The sequence below is a fragment of the Aristolochia californica genome, unplaced genomic scaffold (assembly GCF_029961685.1).
Source record: "Aristolochia californica isolate CCGP_79_NKW_82.1479 unplaced genomic scaffold, dmAriCali1.0.hap1 SCAF_11, whole genome shotgun sequence".
NCBI lineage: Eukaryota > Viridiplantae > Streptophyta > Magnoliopsida > Piperales > Aristolochiaceae > Aristolochia > Aristolochia californica.
The window spans coordinates 1,724,179-1,744,273 of record NW_027181782.1 but is presented as its reverse complement, the minus strand read 5'-3'; the positions used below and the strand labels follow the sequence as shown (position 1 = coordinate 1,744,273).

Genomic DNA, 20,095 nt, shown 5'->3' with positions numbered 1-20,095 from the left:
TGCTACATTGAAAACTGATGCCAAAATCTGAAAAAAGAGATTCCTCTGAAGAAGGCACATGTAGCAAACATGTTTACTAGAGCTTTGGAGAGGTTTCAGAAGATGATGATGGTTTCTTTGAAGAACAAGAGGATTTGAATGCTTCAATCTGGGATTGACATTTCACGTAGTCCCCCTTGTGTTCCTCTAAGCACCTCTTTAGTGCTTCCACATCACATGGAGACATTCTTTTTGTACTACTGTCAACCTTAGCATCCATATTAAGAACAGCAGCAAAGGTGTTTTGAAGTTTTGGGTGTGTTCTACATCAAACCAGAAACTTCGTAAGCTTCCAAACTGGATAAAATTCCAAATATACTGTGAAAGAAAGGCAACTTGTGCAACAGGGAGCTGAAAATATGAAGCTGGCAGCCGGCAGGTTGGTCATGTCTACTTAACTCTGAACATCCCAAGTAACTTTATAGTTTCGTCAAAGTAAGAAACTAAAGAAAAACAAAACTTGGTTGGATAGAGTTTTCTTGTGAGTATGCATAGCATATTACGCCATGGATCAGCATGCAATAACAGTATCAAACAGGTGAAGAAAAAACCTTTTTTTTTTTGTTTTTGTTTTGAGAAACAAAAATGTATCTATTTTGTAAATTCTCAGCATAAGTTGAGCATGGACCTAAGAACAAGCAGCGTTACAGAAACCTTGTTATTTACAGAACTATTCACATAATTACTAACTTCATACGCACAATTACTAACAGAACAATTCAAGTAATTTACAGCTTATGCTTTAAGCATAAAACTTATTTCTCTCACTAGCAGAGGCCTACATGTTAACAAGAATTTCTAGTAAACATATTTTACTAGTCATTCTCACAGTTCACACAGAATTCCCTCCAATCTAGTTGGTCCCAAGAAACCATTAATTATCAAAATCACCAAAAGCTTTCTATTTGGGAGTAAATTCAAAGTTACATCTTAGCCAAATCATATGCTTAACCCCCCAGCTCCCAAATCACAATATATGAACACACCCACCAGCATATTCGCGGAACTAAGCACCCAGTCCGACTACGAAGTCCAACAGTACATAAGAGAGCAAACAAAAATCGAAGAATTTCGTTCTTTGGAACAGAGAAAACTAAACCGGCAAAAAAAACCTCAATTAGTATAAACTAAAAGCTCAGCAGAAGAAGGAATACAGAAGACTGCCGCAGTTTCGACACCTTGTATCTCGTCTATGCAGATCGGCCTTCAGTTACGTGAAAATGAATGGCTCTCACCTATTGTTATATCGGGAAGGAGAACGGAGAACTCCGCGCAGATCTACAGAACCTCAAGGAATGTAGAAAGAGGTAAAAAATCGGGTAAGCAGGCCTCGCAATGAAGACGAGGTACGTCGTGGGTGCTGGTCTGGGTCATTTTTATCTAATATTTTATCCCAATTATGGGGAACCAACCGAGTTGGGCCGATTTTCCGGAGTCCAGGACTGGGAGCGAGTTAGAGGACTCGCTAAGAACAAGAGAAAAAAGAAACCAGGTCCAAAGAGCACAAAGATAACACCAGAACCCAGATAAAGGTTTTGCTCCTCAGCAAAAGAAGAAGACAGAATCCAGTCATCCATGGCTTTAGGGGACATGAAGTTGTTGGTGGTTTTCTTTGTTTCCTTACTTTAAGAAGCAGTGGAGTAACAGGAAGAAAGAAGTATGTAGGATAAATCTGGAGCTGGAGAGGCAGCTAAAGATTCTTAATAAACCTGCAGTAAAGACCATAAAAATGAGTTAAAGTGATTCCAGTAGAAGCGTTTAAGGTTTTTAGGAGTTCAAAAGAAAATTTCCAGTAGAATCTGTAATGGGTTTTTCTTGGTTTCAAATTCTAATGGTGGATTCAGACTGAAACGGGAACTTCTTTGACTGTGTTTGATACACACGAGCTGCCTGCTTTTGATTATCCATTGGTCAGGAACCATAGGTCACTCGCTCCCCTTTTTCTCTGAGATTAATCAATACAGCAGTGTGTTCTGCTTCTTACAATGAGAGTACCTGATTTCAGATGAAGCCAAGTTTTGTTTCAGAAAGAACTGTAAGTCGTGCTCCAACTGTTGCTAAGTCTTTTTGGCGATTCTCGAACTAGATTATTTGTTGGCTGGACTGTAAGTGGATTATTTTCACTTTGTTTCGGAGTAGTTATTATCCCTCTAATAGATGTATTATCCTGTGCAATAAGCAGGCAGATTGCTACATGAAGACAGGATGCATCAACACAGTTTGCTCTGGTTTTGTTCAAACTGACAGTCAAATAGCTCTTGGTAGTATTATTGAACCTGCCTCAAAATATGAAGGGCCCCAATATGAGATACAACTAGATGTCTTCAAGGTATGAAAATTTTCTAAATTAATCATATCTTTACTTTCTTAAATGAAATTATTCATAGCTTAAGGACTATATAATTAAGTTATCCTTGTGTAGATTGATAACAAAAATGAGTTGATAATCATGTTTACATAGATTTCCTCCTATAATCTCTCAGAGGATAACCATGACGGATTTCCTCCTCTGATTTCTCGGAAGACAACTCATGCCAACATGAGTTACATCTGCCTAGCTCTTGTTCTTATTTGTGAAAAGCTATCTTCTTTATTATTTAACATTTTTTTTAAGAATGTCATTGTTATGATAGGATTTGAGCAGTGGGGGAACCTGGTGGTTGGTCTTTGGAAGGGACAAGCCTGTGGGGTATTGGCCTGAGGAATTGTTCACTAATTTATCGAGTCATGCAGAGAATATGGCATGGGGAGGATATGCCTATGGCCCTAAAGACAGACCCAGCCCTCCAATGGGTAGTAGCTATTTCCCCTTCAAAGGCTTTGGGAGGGCTTGTTACTTCAGGAAGATTCAGCTAATGGACATGTATAGGGCATTCTATGATCCCCAGCGTGAAGATCTCTCTTTTGGTTCTGAAAGTCCATGCTATGGTATTGTAGCTGGGTTTCTAGATGAGAACTGGAGATGTTCTTTGCTCTTTGGAGGGCCTGGTTGTCTTCTTCATGACAAAGACACCATTGGAGCAGCTCAAAATCCTTGACTGGGTTCATAAGATTGAGTTATCTTTTGTTTTGAAGAATTGAGTTTAAAAATTTATAACTGAGGTTATTTAGACCATATCTTTTGACTGCTTGAATGAATTGTATTCATGTTGAAGTAATAATAAAGAGGACAATTTTCAAATAAAAAAATAAAATAAAATAAAAGAAATTGATTTGTGTGAGATTAGAAGGGCTGCAATCTCGGTTTTTTAATTACTCTGATTTCATATTCATAACCGATTTTGTAATCTTTCAATTGGATTAATGGTGTAAACTGGATCTCCTTAGGGTTTGTTTGGAACCCCATGGAAAAGAAAAGAAAACGAAAATTTGATCATTATTATCCCTGAAATACTTAGTGAAAATAAGAATTTGATTATTATCTAATTTTTACTAACTATTTTTAGGAATAATAATAGTCAAATTCTCATTTTATTTTCTAGGGTTCCAAACAAACCCTTAATGGATTATTAAGGATTTCTTGTCCAATTCACTATGAGCAGCCTTAATAAGAAAAGTAGAAGAAAATGACTAAGGAAGTAGATGCCTCTCATTAGCCATTAGCAAGTGAACCAAAGCCTGGTCAATAGAAATAGATACAAATAGTTTGAGTGAAATTTGTACCAATTCTAGTTAGCTTTTTGGTCTCATATATTTCCATGTTGATGTTAAAATTTGAACTCAATCATGTGGGATTATGCTCAGGATTGCCTTTTCTAGATTCAATATCGTTTATATGTACTTGTATGGAGTTGCATATGGGGTTCATCCCTCACTCAAATTCAGACAAGTTCAAACTACTAAGCACTACAGCCTTAAAATAATTCTTTTTATTGCACGAAAAATATAAGATATTATGAGGATGAGTGGCCTCTTCTCTCTCTTTTTATTTTTAAAAATTATTTTTATTTTCCTCCCACTAGAATTCATTTAAATTCTTGGAGAATTTGGGGCCTTTTAGAAAGCTCTCCATACTCTAAAAGAGATACTCTGACTCTAAATTATGATTGATCTAGAATTGATGCCCAATCCTAGAGTAAGTTCAATCTAGCCCCTCCCAAATCTTCAGGGCTAATTTTCTAATTTTTGAGATCATTAACCGCTAATTAGGGGTGGCACCGAGTTGAGCCAAGCTTGAACCTTCATATGTTCAAACTCAAGCTTAGCCTCGAGCCTAAAATTGGAATCGGGATCGAATTCAAAATTTTTAACCAAGTTTGAGCTCAAGCTCATGCCGGTTTGAGCTTTAACCTATATTTAAAATTATAATAAATAATAAATAAATATTGTGATGGGCTTAATACCATTGAACTGCAAATTGTCGTAGAGAATTCAAAGACTTTGCAATGGAACATGCGAATGTATAATAAATAACTTAATAGACATAAAAGAAGGATAAAACACCTCTATTAATAGTGTTTATTTCATTGACAAACAACAACATTAGATGTTGAGGGACCCAAAAGGGCTGAACTATCGATCATCTTTGAGGTTTGAGGTAAATAAGAGCAACTATTGACCAATTTAAGAGGAAATTGACTAAAACAATTAGAGTAAAAGATATTTTCATAAAAAATAAATCTATACAAACAAATTGGCTCATGAGCTAACAAGCCGAGCTTGAAAAATCTCAAGTTTGACTTGTTATATTTAACTAGATTTATTTCAAGTTTGAGGTCGAGCTAAGCTCAAGTAAAAACTGAGTTGAGCCAAACTTTTTTCGAGCCAAGCTCAAACGGTTTGTGAGCTAATTTGGCTCGGTGCTACCCCTACAGCTAATGGGGTGGCATTATCATTAATTTATTCTGTAACGCAAACATGGGGCATTTATTACATTTCACCAAGGAAAGCTACACCAATGAGAAAGCAGTTTTAGCATTGGAGAAATCGTAAAGTTCAACGTTTTTATTTCTGAACGAAAAAAAACTACTCAGTTGAACAGTATAATAGCTTTCTCTTGGTATGAGCAGCAGAGAAAAGGACTGAGATTCATGGGTCTGAAGGATTCCGTAGTTGTATTTTCTCTTCTAGTACTTGCTCTGATTGTCGATAGTGATGGAGGTCAAGAGAAGTTATCTAGAGAAGAAGATTTGGAGTTGGAGAAGCAGCTGAAGATCCTTAACAAGCCAGCAGTGAAGACGATTAAGGTAGGATATGTTCTTCATGAAGAGCTTTGCATTTCTTTACAGTTTCAGACCTCACAAACCACATCCATAGGCTTACGTTTTCCTGGTTAGGTTTAAAAGAATAATGTTGTGTTGATTTTGTGATTGCTGCAGACTGAAAATGGAGACATATTTGACTGTGTTGATATCTACAAACAGCCAGCTTTTGATCATCCCTTGCTCAAGAATCACAAACTTCGGGTCTCTCTTTCTCTCCCTCTCTCTCTCTTACTCACTCTCTCGTTCCTGTTACTGATTCTAATTCTTATCTGCGTGCAGAAGAGGCCTTCTTTCATGCCAAAGGAACCAGAAGAAGAAGCTGCATCGATGGTCAAATCTGCAACGATAGGGTTGCCTGATGGTGGTTGCCCTGAAGGATATATTCCAATAAGGAGAACCACGAAGAACGAACTGCTGAAAGCCAGAATAGTTTTCAACCACAACAGAGAAGTCATCACGCCAACTGCAAAACCGCTTTATACTAACGATGTACGTCCAGATTTTATTTTCTCTAGGGTTCGTCCATGGAAAAAGAAAACAAAAAAAAAAATCATTTCATTAACTATTTTTTAGAATAATAATGATCAAATTCTCATTTTATTTTATTTTCTAGTGTTCCAAACAGACCCCTAACGTCTGAAATCAAAGGAATATATAGTACAATTACTTGTTAACGAAATATAATTAAGCTTCTACTTATTTTAAGCAAAAATTATCTGTGTTCTTTCTCTTCTACTTCAAGGGGGAGGGAGGAGAGGAACTTAGCTGGAATAAATGATGGGGGGATCGAGCTCCCTCCTCCTTTGTAATATTTGAAAATTACCCGTCTAAAAATTTTAGTTATCTTTTCAGATTGCAGTTTTAAAATGGCAAGGGAAGGATAATGCATATGGAACAAGGTTTGCTCTCAATGTATGGGGGCTACAAGTTGACAAAGGACAATTCAGTGCTTCAAATGTTTGGATTCGACGTGGTTGTGACATTATTAATGCCGGATGGATGGTAACTTTCTCTCTCTCTTACACACATTTACTATTTCTAAGTTAGGTTTTGCTTATGCAATTATAAGAAAAAAATGATAGAAAAATTAATTTTCTTTTATAACTGATTTTGTATTGAAAAATATTTTCATTTGGTAGATAAATTCTTTTCTAATAATTTTATTTTTTTGGTATATTTTTTATTGATTCATGATGTATAATCATAATAGAAGAGGATTAAGGGGTGAGAAGAAGAAGAAGAGTTGAGGAGAGATGGTTTTAGGAGGAGAAGAGGAAAAATGACGAATTCGGATAAAAGAGGAGGAAGAATAGAGTTATGGACATAGTCCAAACTCTCCCCCTTAAGTTGTATTTATATATATCAAAAGTATTAATATTAAGAGAATACCCTTTCACCTTAGTAAGAGTGAATAAAAGACAGAAAACGTAAATTAATTGCATCAATAACATTTATTACATCATATCTTCTAACATTTTTTATATTATTTTAAATTCGAACAATAAAAAACTCATCTTTGTACACTTGTATTTTTCTTTTAACTACAGTGATCTTGTTATATATTTCGTTCTTGCTTATCGAAATTTGTTTCAAAATTTAGGTAAATCCTGATCTTTTTGGCGATAATAAAAGTCGATTATTCATCAATTGGACTGTAAGTTCCAAACTGAACTTATTTCTTGTTGTGTTTTACTATTATCTATACAAATAACGTTTAAAATCCCTAATGACACTACACAGGTAGATTGCTATGAAAATACTGGATGCGTCAACATGTTGTGCCCCGGTTTTGTGCAAATTGACACTGAATTCCCTCTTGGTATGGATATAGGACCCCTTTCTGTACACAAGGGACCTCAATACGAAGTAAAACTTGATGTCTTCAAGGTAAGAAGCTATTTCTATCTTACTTCTATTTCAAAATGTGTCCTCATGGTGCAATGCTTTTAGGATTTGAGTAGTGGAGGCGATTGGTGGCTGGTCTATGGAGGAGACAAGCCAATTGGATATTGGCCAAGTGAACTATTAACCAATTTATCAAGTTATTCAGAAGCAATGGCATGGGGAGGATACGTCTATGGTCCAACAGATAGACCCAGCCCTGCAATGGGGAGTGGCCATTTCCCATATGATGGCTATGGGGAGGGCTGCTTCTTTAGAGGGATTAAGTTAATGGACATGTATAGGGCATTCTACACTCCTCCAGTCAAATATCTCTCTCTTGTTCGTACTCGTTGCTATGGTCTTAAGCCTGGATCTATAGGAAATAAAGATTGGGGACTTTTTGTTTACTTTGGAGGGCCTACTTGTCGTCCTCTTTGACTTACTTTGTAAAATAATGTTTCATACAATGAGGAATAAATTGCTCAAAAATTGGATTCTCACAACATTGTTTTTTGCAGAACTTAGTTTACGAGTTATCATAATTATCGTCGATTGACATTGTTAGTTGTTACCATTTTCTTAGCTTGCTTAGACTAATTCTACTATGAATTATTATGTTGAAGCATTTATCTAAGCATTTGTGAATTTCTCTAAATCTTACCTTTTTTATTTTGTTAATTAGGAATGATGTGTTGTTCTAACATTATTGAGTCTTGGAGTTTTGCGTTCAAATTTGGTTTAAGTCAGTAATTGTGAATAATTCGGTAATTTACATAAACCTTACCTATATTAAGTTACCACATATAAAGTAAATATTGGGGCCTTGTATTTTGATTTGATAATGAAATAGACTAATAAAAAAATACCTCTCTAGTTTCAACCAATTATGAGGAGGAACCTAGAAGTAGTGTTGAACAATAGGACAATAATTTTGTGAACATTTTCTTAGAATGTATATGAAAGCCTAACTCGCTTTCTTCTAGTAGGGAGGGCAAAAAAATGACTTATCCCCTCTTATCCAATGCTAAAAGATACCCACATGTGTAGAGTGACATTATAGTAATGGAACAACCCCAATAAGAAGTTCCATGCCTTGTAATTATAGAAACTGGCGTAAGTCCTTTAATGTTTTTTTTCTTGCCTACGAGTTGGGTTTCTCCCTTCTTCTCTTTCCTCTCTTGTCTTCTTTCTCTCCTATTTATCCAAACCCTTTATAAACATTATGAGAAGGCCTTAGAAATCTATATGGTATCAGAGTGAGTTAAGTTTTAACATTAAAAAAGAGAAGAAGATGGAGAAGAAAGAGTGTAAGAAGAAGAATATAAACAAATAGAAGAAAAGAGAAGTTTTACTTTTTTCACTTTAGTAAATATTCTTAGCTGAACTTTTACTAGAGGTATCAGTTTGAAATGAGAGCTCCTAAGACAGATCGTAGCTGTGGGAAAGTCATCTCCTCGAGATGGTTTATTGGATCAGGTTTTCACGGTATCATTGACAAAATAAAGAAAGAAATGTCCAATGGCAATCCTAAAAGATTTTTTTTTGATCTTTTCAAAGGAAAAAGGAGAATAACGTTTCATACATTGTCACAAAATTTGCATATGATGAAGAGCAGACATATCTGGGAAGTAATTGAAGCTCAAATAAACCTTAAAGATAATATAACTGCAGTTATAACAGCAAATGACTCTCTGGACAAAAGGCTATTTGATTCAAATGAAGACGACATCATCGCCATGGATGGTGTATATTTCTAGCTTGTGCATGCAAAGATTTCAGGACATGGAAGTTGCATTAAGTTGAAAGCTGACAGAAATCTGAAGTTACTACCGGGACACTAATCCAAGCTAATTAACTTATGTACTCTTTTTTAAAACAAAAAATAATTATATGTATTTAAAAGTAAAAAGAGAAAATTCTTTAATTTTAGGAGGTTATTATTATTCTTTATTTATATAATACATATTTTTTAATTTTTTTTATAAAATTAAATGAATGGTAAAAAGGACTATGGACCAAAGTAGGGATTGCAAGGTTGCAGACATGGAGATCGGATAAGGTTTTTGATAGGGGTTTGGGGTTGAGGTTCAAGGTCAAGTTCAGGTTTTCAAAAACCCAACCTCAATCCAACCTGTGCCCACGTCCCTAGGGACTTATACTTCCCCACCTAAAACTACATAATGAAGGAGATTTGCTTATGCTTAGTTCGTAAAACTTGATATAGGTCTCTAGACAAAATGATTTGGTGAAGATATCACAATTTGATATTCAAAAAGGAAATGTCGGACTAATTATATCCTACGAAAACTAAATCACGAACAAAATAATAGTCAATATTCACATGACCCTAAGTACAGACCACACCCCAAACTTGCACCTTCACATGACCCTGACCAGCCATAACATTTGCTATTAGAACCATAACGAAGATTGCCCTCTTGGGGGTTATAGAATGCCCTGAAGTTGTCCATCAACTGAATATTTTTGAAGAAACAGGCCCTCCCATAACCAAAATTTGCAAAGTAGTCGCTGCCCATGGGAGGGCTGGGTTTGGCTTTGGGTTCATACACGAATCCTCCCCATGCCATGGTCTCTGCATGATCGTGTAAATTGGAGAAGAGCTCCATTGGCCAGTACCCCACAGACCTGATTCCATTATAGACCAGCCACCAGGTTCCCCTACTACTCAGATCCTACCTCGAGAATGAATAAATACTGAAGTTAAAAGGTGGAGTATTGCTTTCATAAACCAGATTAGCTAATCTTCATTAGCTAATTTAGATTTTTTTTTTTTTTTTTGTAAACAACACTAATAATGGCTGTAGTCTTGTCTATATCTTTGGTATATATCAAGTATTAGATGGTAGGTGTAGAGTTTGAGGCATAAAGGATTGTAAAGTATTATACGATACGATTAACTAGAATTTAAATAAAATTGATATTTTCCCTCCTAAACAAGTAACAAATACCCTAAAATATGGCATCAATGCCTTTGCAACCTTGTATTAAAATTACAATCTAAGTACCCTTCTATCTATTTTAATAAAATTTTATGTATAAAGAGATATATTTGTATCCTTGGAAAATTGATTTTATATTAAAGAGGGTCTATGTGTGGTGGGATCAATGTTAGGGTACACAAAAGGGCTCCCTCTCCCCCCTACCTTCTTGCATTGTCACAGGAGAAGAAGAGGTTTTTGGAAGTTTATTGTCATATAAAACATGTTCTTAATCTCAAAGCAAAATGTATAGAATTTGTATTGTTTTGCTTTCTACAAGAACTAAAACAAAAAGAGAAAAGAGTGACTTTATTTTTAACTCTTTTATGCTAGCAGTTCCCTATTTTTAGTTTGATCTATTATTCCCTTAGATGTAAGGATAGTGTTCCGCTGTAACAACTCCTTTTTTTTATAGGAAAAGAGGGGTTTATGAAATACAGATCTGGTTTAGCAATGATAGTTTGCTCTCCATTGAGGAACTTCTGAATAGACGAGACGCTCTTTTGTAACTTTTGGAATTTGAGTCCCATGACTAGAGGTAAAGTTTCATGATTCCATTTACATTCTGATTATGAATTTCATGATGTATGATAGAAATTCATTTTATTAAATTTTATGCATGAGATTTCCTATGTCATAAAAAAATGTACTTACATAGGTTGCACCAGGCTGGTTTGCAGTCGGCATGGTGGCTTCATTGTTGTAGTTGAAAAACATTCTGGCATTTTTCAGCTCTTGCTTTTGGGTTCTCCTTATTGGGACAAATCATTGAGGTTAGGGATGGCATCGAATCGAGCCGAGCCTGAACCTGCTTATGTTCGAGTTGGGTTTGATTTAAATATTTCGAACTTGAGCTCGAGCCGAGCCTAACCTTGAGCCTAAAATTATAATAGAGCTTGATCCCAATAATTTTTACTGAGTTCGAGCTCCAAACTACATTTAAAAATTTACATAAAATACATGTCAAATAAACTGTATATAAAATTATATATCCATTTTACCTAAAATTGGGTATAACCTTTGTACATTAACCCTGCATAAAATTATTCACAAAAACTGCATAATTATGTATAAAACTTATTATTGTCTAGTAGCATTATCTCCACAATACATTGTTGGACCTTCACAAGACACCAAACCAGCCTTTCGCAACTCAAGATCAGAAACTGAAAAAAAGGAAATTCATAACAGATGCCTCACTATGATCAGAGGAGCTTTTGTTCGGTAATGAAAATATGTTTCGGTGAAGAGAACAATAATTCAGTCCTTCGGAAAAAAAAACATAGCAGTACAACTATAGTACAAAAAAAACTCATAACATAAGGTGTAAAATTTTTTTTTGAATACGTGAGAACGATTGAGAAAAAAATTAAGAGTCCAAAAAGAATGCAACATCAATAAGGCCCGCAAACGAAAGTTTTCACTTACCTGATCGAAACAAGTTGCAGTGTTCAGAAAAAGAATGAAGCAGGTACTAAACCTGAAAAAAGAATAATGGAATTCATAGCAGAAATCTCACTACGAATAGAGGAGCTTTTGTTTGGTAATGAAAATATGTTATGGTGAAAAAAAAAACTATAATTCAATCCCTCGGAAGAAGCTTCAAATGTCATCAACAAAAGACAAATGAATATAAAATCGAGTTTTATACCTTGTTTGAGAAAAAAAAATTCTCTGCCCAGTTCACCCCTATTTCCTTATCTTGATTCTCTTTTACCTTCTACTTGATGGAATCCACTTCCAAATTTGTCAACAGTACGGTGAGAGCCATTAACTCCGAGAATAGGAAGAAGCTCTTGAAACAGAAGATAAACAGTTATCATGAAAAAAAATCACTATTTATTTGACAATAAAAAAAAATAGAAGATAAAGAATAAAAGAACATACCTCTGTTCCATCACTTCCATCAACGAGGAAGAAGATCAGAAGAAGAAATTGAAGAGGAAGAATGAAGAATAAGAAGATGAAATTAAATAAAAAACCAAAACTTACCTAAAGGAGCAAATTGCATTCCGATTTTTCTCGCTAGCAATTGATTTCCTTCCAATCTTTCCAAGCCCCAAATCCCCATTTTCACTCGCTCGTGAACTACTACTGAATCCCGACTATCCTGCTTCCCCGGTTCCGAATAATGAAACAGATGCAGATTTGAAGTCGCTCGGGCCCTCATTAAGTTAACGAGCCGGATCGCGAGCTTCTGAACCGAACCATGGTTCACTTGAGCTCGGCTCGTTAACTTAAATGAGCTTGATTTAGATCTCGAACTCGATTCGAGATCTAGATAAATCGAATTGAACCGAGCAGGAACCGAGCTGAGCTGGAGCCACTCGAGAATTGGCTCGGTTGGATGCCACCCCTAGTTGAGGACAACCTCCATCAGGTAGCCCTATCATTGCAGTTGTAGCCTTTGATGGAGTTCCCTATTTTGGTGCTTCTGGGATGAAAGAAGGGATCATTTGTATGGATAGAGAACAATAACAGATCAATGAAGTTTTCTCTATAAGAGAGAGAGAGAGAGAGAGAGAGAGAGAGAGAGAGAGAGAGAGATCAGTCTGTGACAATCACAAAACACTACAGTCAACAACGAAGGAAAAATCTCAATTTCAAATTTCATCAAGAAAAGTAAACTTCTTCATGGAGGACTCTACCTGAATGGTCTTGACGGCTAGCTTATTGAGAATCTTCATCTACCTCTCCAACACCAAATCTTCCTCTCTAGACAACTTCTCTTAAGCTCCATTGCTCATGACAATCAGAGCAGAAGATACTAGAGAAAACACAACTATTGTGCCCATCAGAGCCATGGATTTGAGTCTTTCACTAATCATCTAGACCCCAGAGAAATATTTACATAACTCAACTCTTTTTCTGTTAAACGAAAGAAGGTGGTTGAGCTCAGCCTGAGTTCTACGCTTAGTCCAAAACAGAAAGTTCAGCCCAATCTTCTCTCTTTTTTATTTTTAAAAATTATTTTTATTTTATTCCTAGTATAATTCATTTAAATTCGTGGAGAATTTGGGGCCTTTTAGAAAGCTCTTTATACCCTAAAAGAAATACTCTAACTCTAAATTATGATTGATTTGGAATTGATGCCCAATCCTAGAGTATGTTCAGCCCCGCCCCTCCCAAATCTTATGTGCTAATTTTCTCATTTTGAGGTCATTAACCACTAATTAGGGGTGGCATCGAGCCGAGCCAAGCCGAGCCAAGCTCAAACCTTCATATGTTCGAGCTCGAGTTTAAAATTGGAATTGATCTCAAGTCCAAAATTTTTAACTGAGTTTGAGCTCGAGTACGTGTCGGTTCGATCTTTAACCTACATTTAAAATTATAAAAATTAAAAAAAAAATATTGTGATGAACTTAGTACCATTGAATTGCAAGTTGTCATAGAGAAGTTAAAGATTTTGTAATGGAACATATTAATGTATAATAACTTAATAGACCTAAAATAAAAAATAAATACCTCCATCAATAGTGTTTATTTCATTGACAGACAACAACATCAGATGTTGAGGAATCTAAAAGGGCTGAACTATTGATCGTCTTTAAGGTAAATAAGAGCAACAATCAACCAACTAAAGAAGAAATTGAAGAGAATAATTAGAGTAAAAGATATTTTTGTAAAAAAATCTATACTAACAAATCGGTTCACGAGCTAACAAGCTGAACTTGGAAAATCTCGAGTTTGGCTTGTTATACTTAATGAGCCTTATTTCAAGTTTGAGCTCGAACCGAGCTCAATTAAAAATTGAACTGAGCCAAACTTTTTTCGAACGGAGTTCAAACGGTTTGCGAGCCAGTTTGGCTCGGTGCCACCCCTACCGCTAATGAGGTGGCATTATCATTAATTTATTCTGTAACGAAAACCTGGGGCATTTATTACACTTCACCAAGGAAAGCTACACTTAGAATAGTTAATTGTCCAAGTGTACAAGAGAAAACAGTTATAGCATTGGAGAAAGCGTAAAGTTCAACTCTTTTATTTCTGAATGAAAGAAAACCACCCAGTTGAACAGTATAATAGCTTTCTCTTGATATGAGCAGCAGAGAAAAGGACTGAGATTCATGGGTCTGAAGGATTCTGTAGTTGTATTTTCTCTTCTAGTACTGGCTCTGATTGTCGATAGTAATGGAGGTCAAGAGAAGTTATCTAGAGAAGAAGATTTGGAGTTGGAGAAGCAGCTGAAGATCCTTAACAAGCCATCAGTGAAGACGATTAAGGTAGGATATGTTCTTCATGAAGAGCTTTGCGTTTCTTAACAGTTTCATACCTCATCCATAGGCTTTCGTTTTCCTGGTTAGGTTTAAAAGAATATGGTGTTGATTTTGTGATTGCTGCAGACTGAAAATGGAGACATATTTGATTGTGTTGATATCTACAAACAGCCAGCTTTTGATCATCCCTTGCTCAAGAATCACAAACTTCGGGTCTCTCTTTCTCTCCCTCTCTCTCTCTTACTCACTCTCTCTTTCCTGTTACTGATTCTAATTCTTATCTACGTGCAGAAGAGACCTTCTTTCATGCCAAAGAAACCAGAAGAAGAAGCAGCATCGATGGCCAAATCTGCAATGATAGGGTTGCCTGATGGTGGTTGCCCTGAAGGATATATTCCAATAAGGAGAACCACGAAGAACGAACTGGTGAAAGCCAAAATATTTTTCAACTACAACAGAGAAGTCATCACGCCCACTGCAAAACCGCCTTATGCTGGCAATGTACGTTCAGATTTTTATCTTCTTTGGGGTCTGTTTGGAATAACTGATGGGAGATCGAGGCTCCTCCCCCTTTGTCATATTTGAAAATTACCTTTCTTTAATTAAGTTTTCAGGTTGCAATTTTAAAATGGCGTGGGAAGGAGAAGGCATATGGAACAAGGTTTGCTCTCAATGTATGGGGGCTACAGGTTGACAAAGGACAGTTCAGTGCTTCAAATGTTTGGATTCTACATGGTTGTGACTTTATTAATGCCGGATGGATTGTAACTTTCTCTCTCCCTTACACACATTTACTATTTCTAAGTTAGGGATTATTTATGCGATTATAAGAAAACAATTATAGAAAAAATTAATTTTCTTTTATAATTAATTTTGTATTAAAAATATTTTCATTTTTCAAATAATTTTATTTTTTTCGTTTATTTTTTGTATATTTTTTTGTTGAAATTTGGGATTTCATGATTTATAATCACGGTAAAAGAGGATTAAGAGGAGAAGGTTTTAGGAGGAGAAGAGGAAGAGTGACGAATTTGAAGAAAAGATGAGGAATAATAGGGTTATCGAAGATGTATTTATAGATATCAAAAGTACTAATATTATAACAATACCTTTCACCTTAGTAAGAGTGAATAAGAGACAGAAAACGTAAACTGATTACATCAATGACACTATAATTACCTCATATCTTCTAATATTTTTTATATTATTTTCAATTGGAACAATAAAAAACTCATCTTCATAAGCTATTTAACTTTTATTTTTCTTTTAACTGTCGCGATCCTTGTTATATATTTAGATCTTGCTTATCTAAATTTTTGTTTCACAATTCAGGTAAACCCTGATCTTTTTGGTGATAGTAAAAGTCGATTATTCATCAATTGGACCGTAAGTTCCCAACTGAAGTTATTTCTTGTTGTATTTTACTATTATCTATTCAAATAATGTTTAGAATCCCTAATGACACTAAACAGGTAGATTGCTATAAAAAGACTGGATGCTTCAACATGTTTTGCCCCGGTTTTGTGCAAATTGACACTGAATTCCCTCTTGGTACGGAGCTAAGACCTCTTTCTGTACACAATGGACCCCAATATAAAGTAAAACTTGATCTCTTCAAGGTAAGAAGGTGTTTCTATCTTACTCCTATTTCAAACATCTCAATGTGTCCTCATGGTGTAATGGTTTTAGGATTTGAGCAGTGGGGGCGATTGGTGGCTAGTCCATGGAGGAGACAAACCAATTGGGTATTGGCCAAGTGAACTATTAACCAATTTATCAAGTTATTCAGAAGCAATGGCATGGGGAGGATACGTTTATGGTCCTACTGATAGACCCAGCCCTGCAATGGGTAGTGGCTATTTCCCATATGAAGGCTATGGGGTGGGTTGCTTCTTTAGAGGGATTAAATTAATGGACATGTATAGGGCATTCTACACTCCTCGAGACAAATATCTCTCTCATGCTCATACTCGTTGCTATGGTCTTGAGACAGGCTCTATAGGAAATAAAGATTGGGGGCTTTTTGTTTACTTTGGAGGGCCTACTTGTCGTCCTCTTTGACTTAGTTTGGCAAATAAGGTTTCATACAATGAGGAATAAATTGCTCAAAAATTGGATTCTCTAAACATTGTTTTTTACAAAACTTAGTTTACGAGTTATGATAATTATCGTCGATTGACATTGTTAGTTGTTACCGTTTTCTTAGCTTGCTTAGACTAATTCTACTATGATTTATTATGTTGAAGCATTTATCTAAGCATTTGTGAATTTCTCTAAATCTTACCTTTTTATTGTGTTAATTAGGAATGATGTGTTGTTTTAACATTATCGAGTCTTGGAGTTTTGTGCTCAAATTTGGTTAAGTCAATAACAATGAATAATTCGGGTAATTTACATAAACCTTAGTTATATTAGGTTACCACATATAAAGAAAATTTTGGGGCCTTCCTTGTATTTCGATTTGATAACGAAATAGACTAATCAAAAGATGCCTCTTTAGGTTCACCCAGTTCTGAGGAGGAAATTAGAAGTAGTGTTGAACAATAGGACAATAATTTTGTGAACGTTTTCTTAGAATGTATATGAAAGCCTAATTCGCTTTCTTCTGGTAGGGAGGACAAACAAATGACTTATCCCCTCTTATCGAATGTTAAAAAACACCTACATGTGTAGAGTGACATTATGGTAAATGAAACTAACTCCAATAAGAGGTACCATGCCTTTTGTAATTGTAGAAATTGGTGTATGCCCTTTAATGGTTTTTTTCTTCTTAAGAGGTGTAGCTCAAAGGGTATTATTGATATTGTAATCTTCACATTTCAACTATAAATAGAGGCATGAGGGCTTGGTTTAGAGCATTAAGCTCTAATGAAGCTCTAATGTTACAATAAAAATCGAAAAAGCCGGTCCAATCAAAGAATTAAAAAAATAAATTTCACTCAATTTGGAAGATAAACCACAAGTGTTCAAATAATGGATAAGTTTTCTCTTCATTATATTAAATTTCTTTAACAGCCAGGGCCCCCAAAGTACAAACCACACCCCCAACTTCCATCTTCACATGAACCTGACCAGTCATAACATTGGCTATTAGAACCATAACGAAGATTGCCCTCTTGGGGGTCATAGAATGCCCTGAAATTGTCCATCAACTGAATATTTCTGAAGAAACAAGCCCTCCCATAGCCAAAATGTGCAAAGTAGCCGCTGCCCATGGGAGGGCTGGGTCTGGCTTTGGGTCCATACACGTATCCTCCCCATGCCATGGTCTCTGCATGATCTGGTAATTTGGAGAAGAGCTCCATTGGCCAGTACCCCACAGGCCTGATTCCATTATAGACCAGCCACCAAGTTCCATCACTACTCAGATCCTACCACAAGAATGAACAAACACTGAAGTTAAACGGTGGAATATTGCTTTGATAAACCAGATTAGCTAATCTACATTAGCTAATTTAGATTTTTTTTTGTTGTAAACAACATAAATAATGGCTATAGTATTGTCTATATCCTTAGTATATATCGAGTATTAGGTGGTAGGTGTAGAATTTTGAGGCGTAATGGATTATCAAGTATTATACAATACGATTAACCAGAATGTATTAGGGCTCCCCCTTCCCCCTACCTTCTTGCATTGTCATAGGAGAAACCTCCCCACCCCACAATAATAGGGACTACAGGTGGCCCTTAGTAGTGAATTCCAAGGGAGGGACCTACTTCAATCTGAAGTCGGTTTTTTTCTTTTTTAAATGGTTGAGATCATGTCTTTCCACATAATCAGTATAGTAAAATAGAGTGTATGCATGAATATCAAGGGTACGTGAATAAGTATAAATGAAAAGAAAAGAAAACGAGAATTTGACTATTATTATTTCCAAAATAGTTAGTAAAAATGTGATAATAATCAAATTCTCATTTTATTTTCTTTTCCATGGGGTTCCGAACAGACCTCAAGGGTCTGTTCCAAACTAGTTAATGTGGAAATTCTTTGGTTACCTTGAATACATCTAGTTGGATATCAAACTGGGAACCCTCGTAGTTAGAGAGAGGGCGTATAAAAGCACCAAGAGGCATTTCAGTGTCAATCTGCACAAATCCAGGGCAAAATGTATTGTAGCATCCAGTCTTTTTGTAGCAATCCGCCTGTTTAATTGCAGGAGGGAAAACTCAGTTTCATAACAAAAGCCTTAAGACAACACTAAACAAGATTGTTTAGGAACTTACAGTCCAATAGATGAACAACCGAGTTCGACTATCGCCAAAAAGATTTGGACTTACCTGAGTTTTGATACATAATCTCAAATTAATAAATGCAAAATATACATATGAAAGTCTTAAACTTGTTTTTAATGTACTAAGGCTGAGAGAAAGTTACCATCCATCCAGCGTTAATGCTATCACATCCATTTTGTACCCAAGTACATGCAGAACTGCATTGGTCTTCCTTAAGCTGGTGCCCCCATACGTTGGAAAGAAACCTAGTACCATACAGCTTCTCATTCCCACGCCATCTTACAGTTGAACTCTGAAAAAATTAATGAAATTTACTTAAATCCTTCATTTAAAGTTGAATGCAAGAAGAAGAGATTTTTAGATGTCGGGATAATAGGCAGTTGTAACCACTCGAGGGGTTTATGAAATACGAATCTAGTTTAGTAGCGGCAGTCTATGACTTCTCCATCGAGGAGCTTATGAATAGACGAGATGCTCTTCTGCAACTTCTGGAATTTGATCGTCATGGGTAAAAGTAAGGTTTCATTCTTCCATTTACATTCTGATTATGAATTTCATGATATATGATAGAAATTCATTTTATTAAATTTTATGCGTGAGATTTCCTATGTCATAAAAAAAAATGTACTTACATAGGCTGCACCAGGGTGGTTTGCAGTCGGCATGGTGGCTTCATTGCTGTAATTGAAAAACATTCTGGCGTTTTTCAGCTCTTGCTTTTGGATTCTCCTTATTGGGACAGATCCTTGAGGACAACCTCCATCAGGTAGCCCTATCATTGCAGTTGTAGCCATTGATGGAGCTCCCTGTTTTCGTGCTTCTGGGATGAAAGAAGGGCTCGTCTGTATGGAGAGAACAGTAACAGATCAATGACGTATAGCAACAAATAGATCAAGAACAGGGAAAAAACTGGAGAGAGAGAGAGAGAGAGAGACCTGAAGTTTGTGATTCTTGAGCAAGGGATGATCAAAAGCTGGCTGCTTGTGGATATCAACGCAGTCAAATATATCTCCATATTCAGTCTGCCGCAATCACAAAACACACATTCAACAACAACGGAAAAATCTCACTTTCATCCCCAACTAGGAAAATGAAAACTATAGAGGTGATTTGTGAGGTCAGAATACTGAAAACACTAAACATCACCTAATGCAAATACTCTCAAATTTCATCAAGAAAATCAAACTTCTTCATGGAGGACCCTACCTTAATGGTCTTGACGGCTGGTTTATTGAGAATCTTCATCTGCCTCTCCAACTCCAAATCTTCCTCTACAGACAACTTCTCTTGAGCTCCATTGCTCGTGACAATCATAGCAGAAGCTACTAGAGAAAACACAACGATTGTGCCCATCAGAGCCATGGATTTTAGTCATCTAGACCCCAGAGAGATATTTATACAGCTCAAACTTTTTTTCTGTTAAACAAAAGGTGGTTGTGCTCAGGTTGAGTTCTACAAGTAGCTTCCTTCTGCAGTGTAATAAATTCCTCAAAGTCTTACGTTACTGAAGAATTAAATG

General features: G+C 35.9%; 4 protein-coding genes across 4 annotated transcripts; 3 read left to right on the top strand and 1 right to left on the bottom strand.

Moving 5' to 3' along the window:
- Positions 1–2,233: 2,233 nt before the first annotated feature.
- On the top strand, positions 2,234–3,077 carry LOC137944537 (protein neprosin-like). The gene is made up of 2 exons (XM_068790220.1): positions 2,234–2,368; positions 2,673–3,077. The coding sequence occupies exons 1-2, from the start codon at positions 2,234–2,236 to the stop codon at positions 3,075–3,077; spliced, it is 540 nt and encodes a 179-aa protein (XP_068646321.1).
- Positions 3,078–5,031: 1,954 nt separating this feature from the next.
- LOC137944822 (protein neprosin-like) lies at positions 5,032–7,613 on the top strand. The gene is made up of 7 exons (XM_068790583.1): positions 5,032–5,225; positions 5,358–5,444; positions 5,523–5,732; positions 6,096–6,245; positions 6,844–6,897; positions 6,984–7,130; positions 7,194–7,613. The coding sequence occupies exons 1-7, from the start codon at positions 5,070–5,072 to the stop codon at positions 7,563–7,565; spliced, it is 1,176 nt and encodes a 391-aa protein (XP_068646684.1). The 5' UTR covers positions 5,032–5,069; the 3' UTR covers positions 7,566–7,613.
- Positions 7,614–14,697: 7,084 nt separating this feature from the next.
- On the top strand, positions 14,698–16,410 carry LOC137944535 (protein neprosin-like). Its single transcript, XM_068790219.1, has 5 exons — positions 14,698–14,844; positions 14,958–15,107; positions 15,676–15,729; positions 15,816–15,962; positions 16,033–16,410. The coding sequence occupies exons 1-5, from the start codon at positions 14,698–14,700 to the stop codon at positions 16,402–16,404; spliced, it is 870 nt and encodes a 289-aa protein (XP_068646320.1). The 3' UTR covers positions 16,405–16,410.
- A 936-nt stretch (positions 16,411–17,346) lies between these two features.
- LOC137944338 (protein neprosin-like) lies at positions 17,347–20,055 on the bottom strand. Its single transcript, XM_068789997.1, has 7 exons — positions 19,783–20,055; positions 19,512–19,598; positions 19,209–19,418; positions 18,719–18,868; positions 18,568–18,621; positions 18,340–18,486; positions 17,347–17,714 (listed from the first exon to the last, which is right to left on the bottom strand). Exons 1-7 carry the CDS (start codon positions 19,936–19,938, stop codon positions 17,352–17,354), a joined length of 1,167 nt encoding a protein of 388 aa, XP_068646098.1. The 5' UTR covers positions 19,939–20,055; the 3' UTR covers positions 17,347–17,351.
- Between the last annotated feature and the right edge of the window lie 40 nt (positions 20,056–20,095).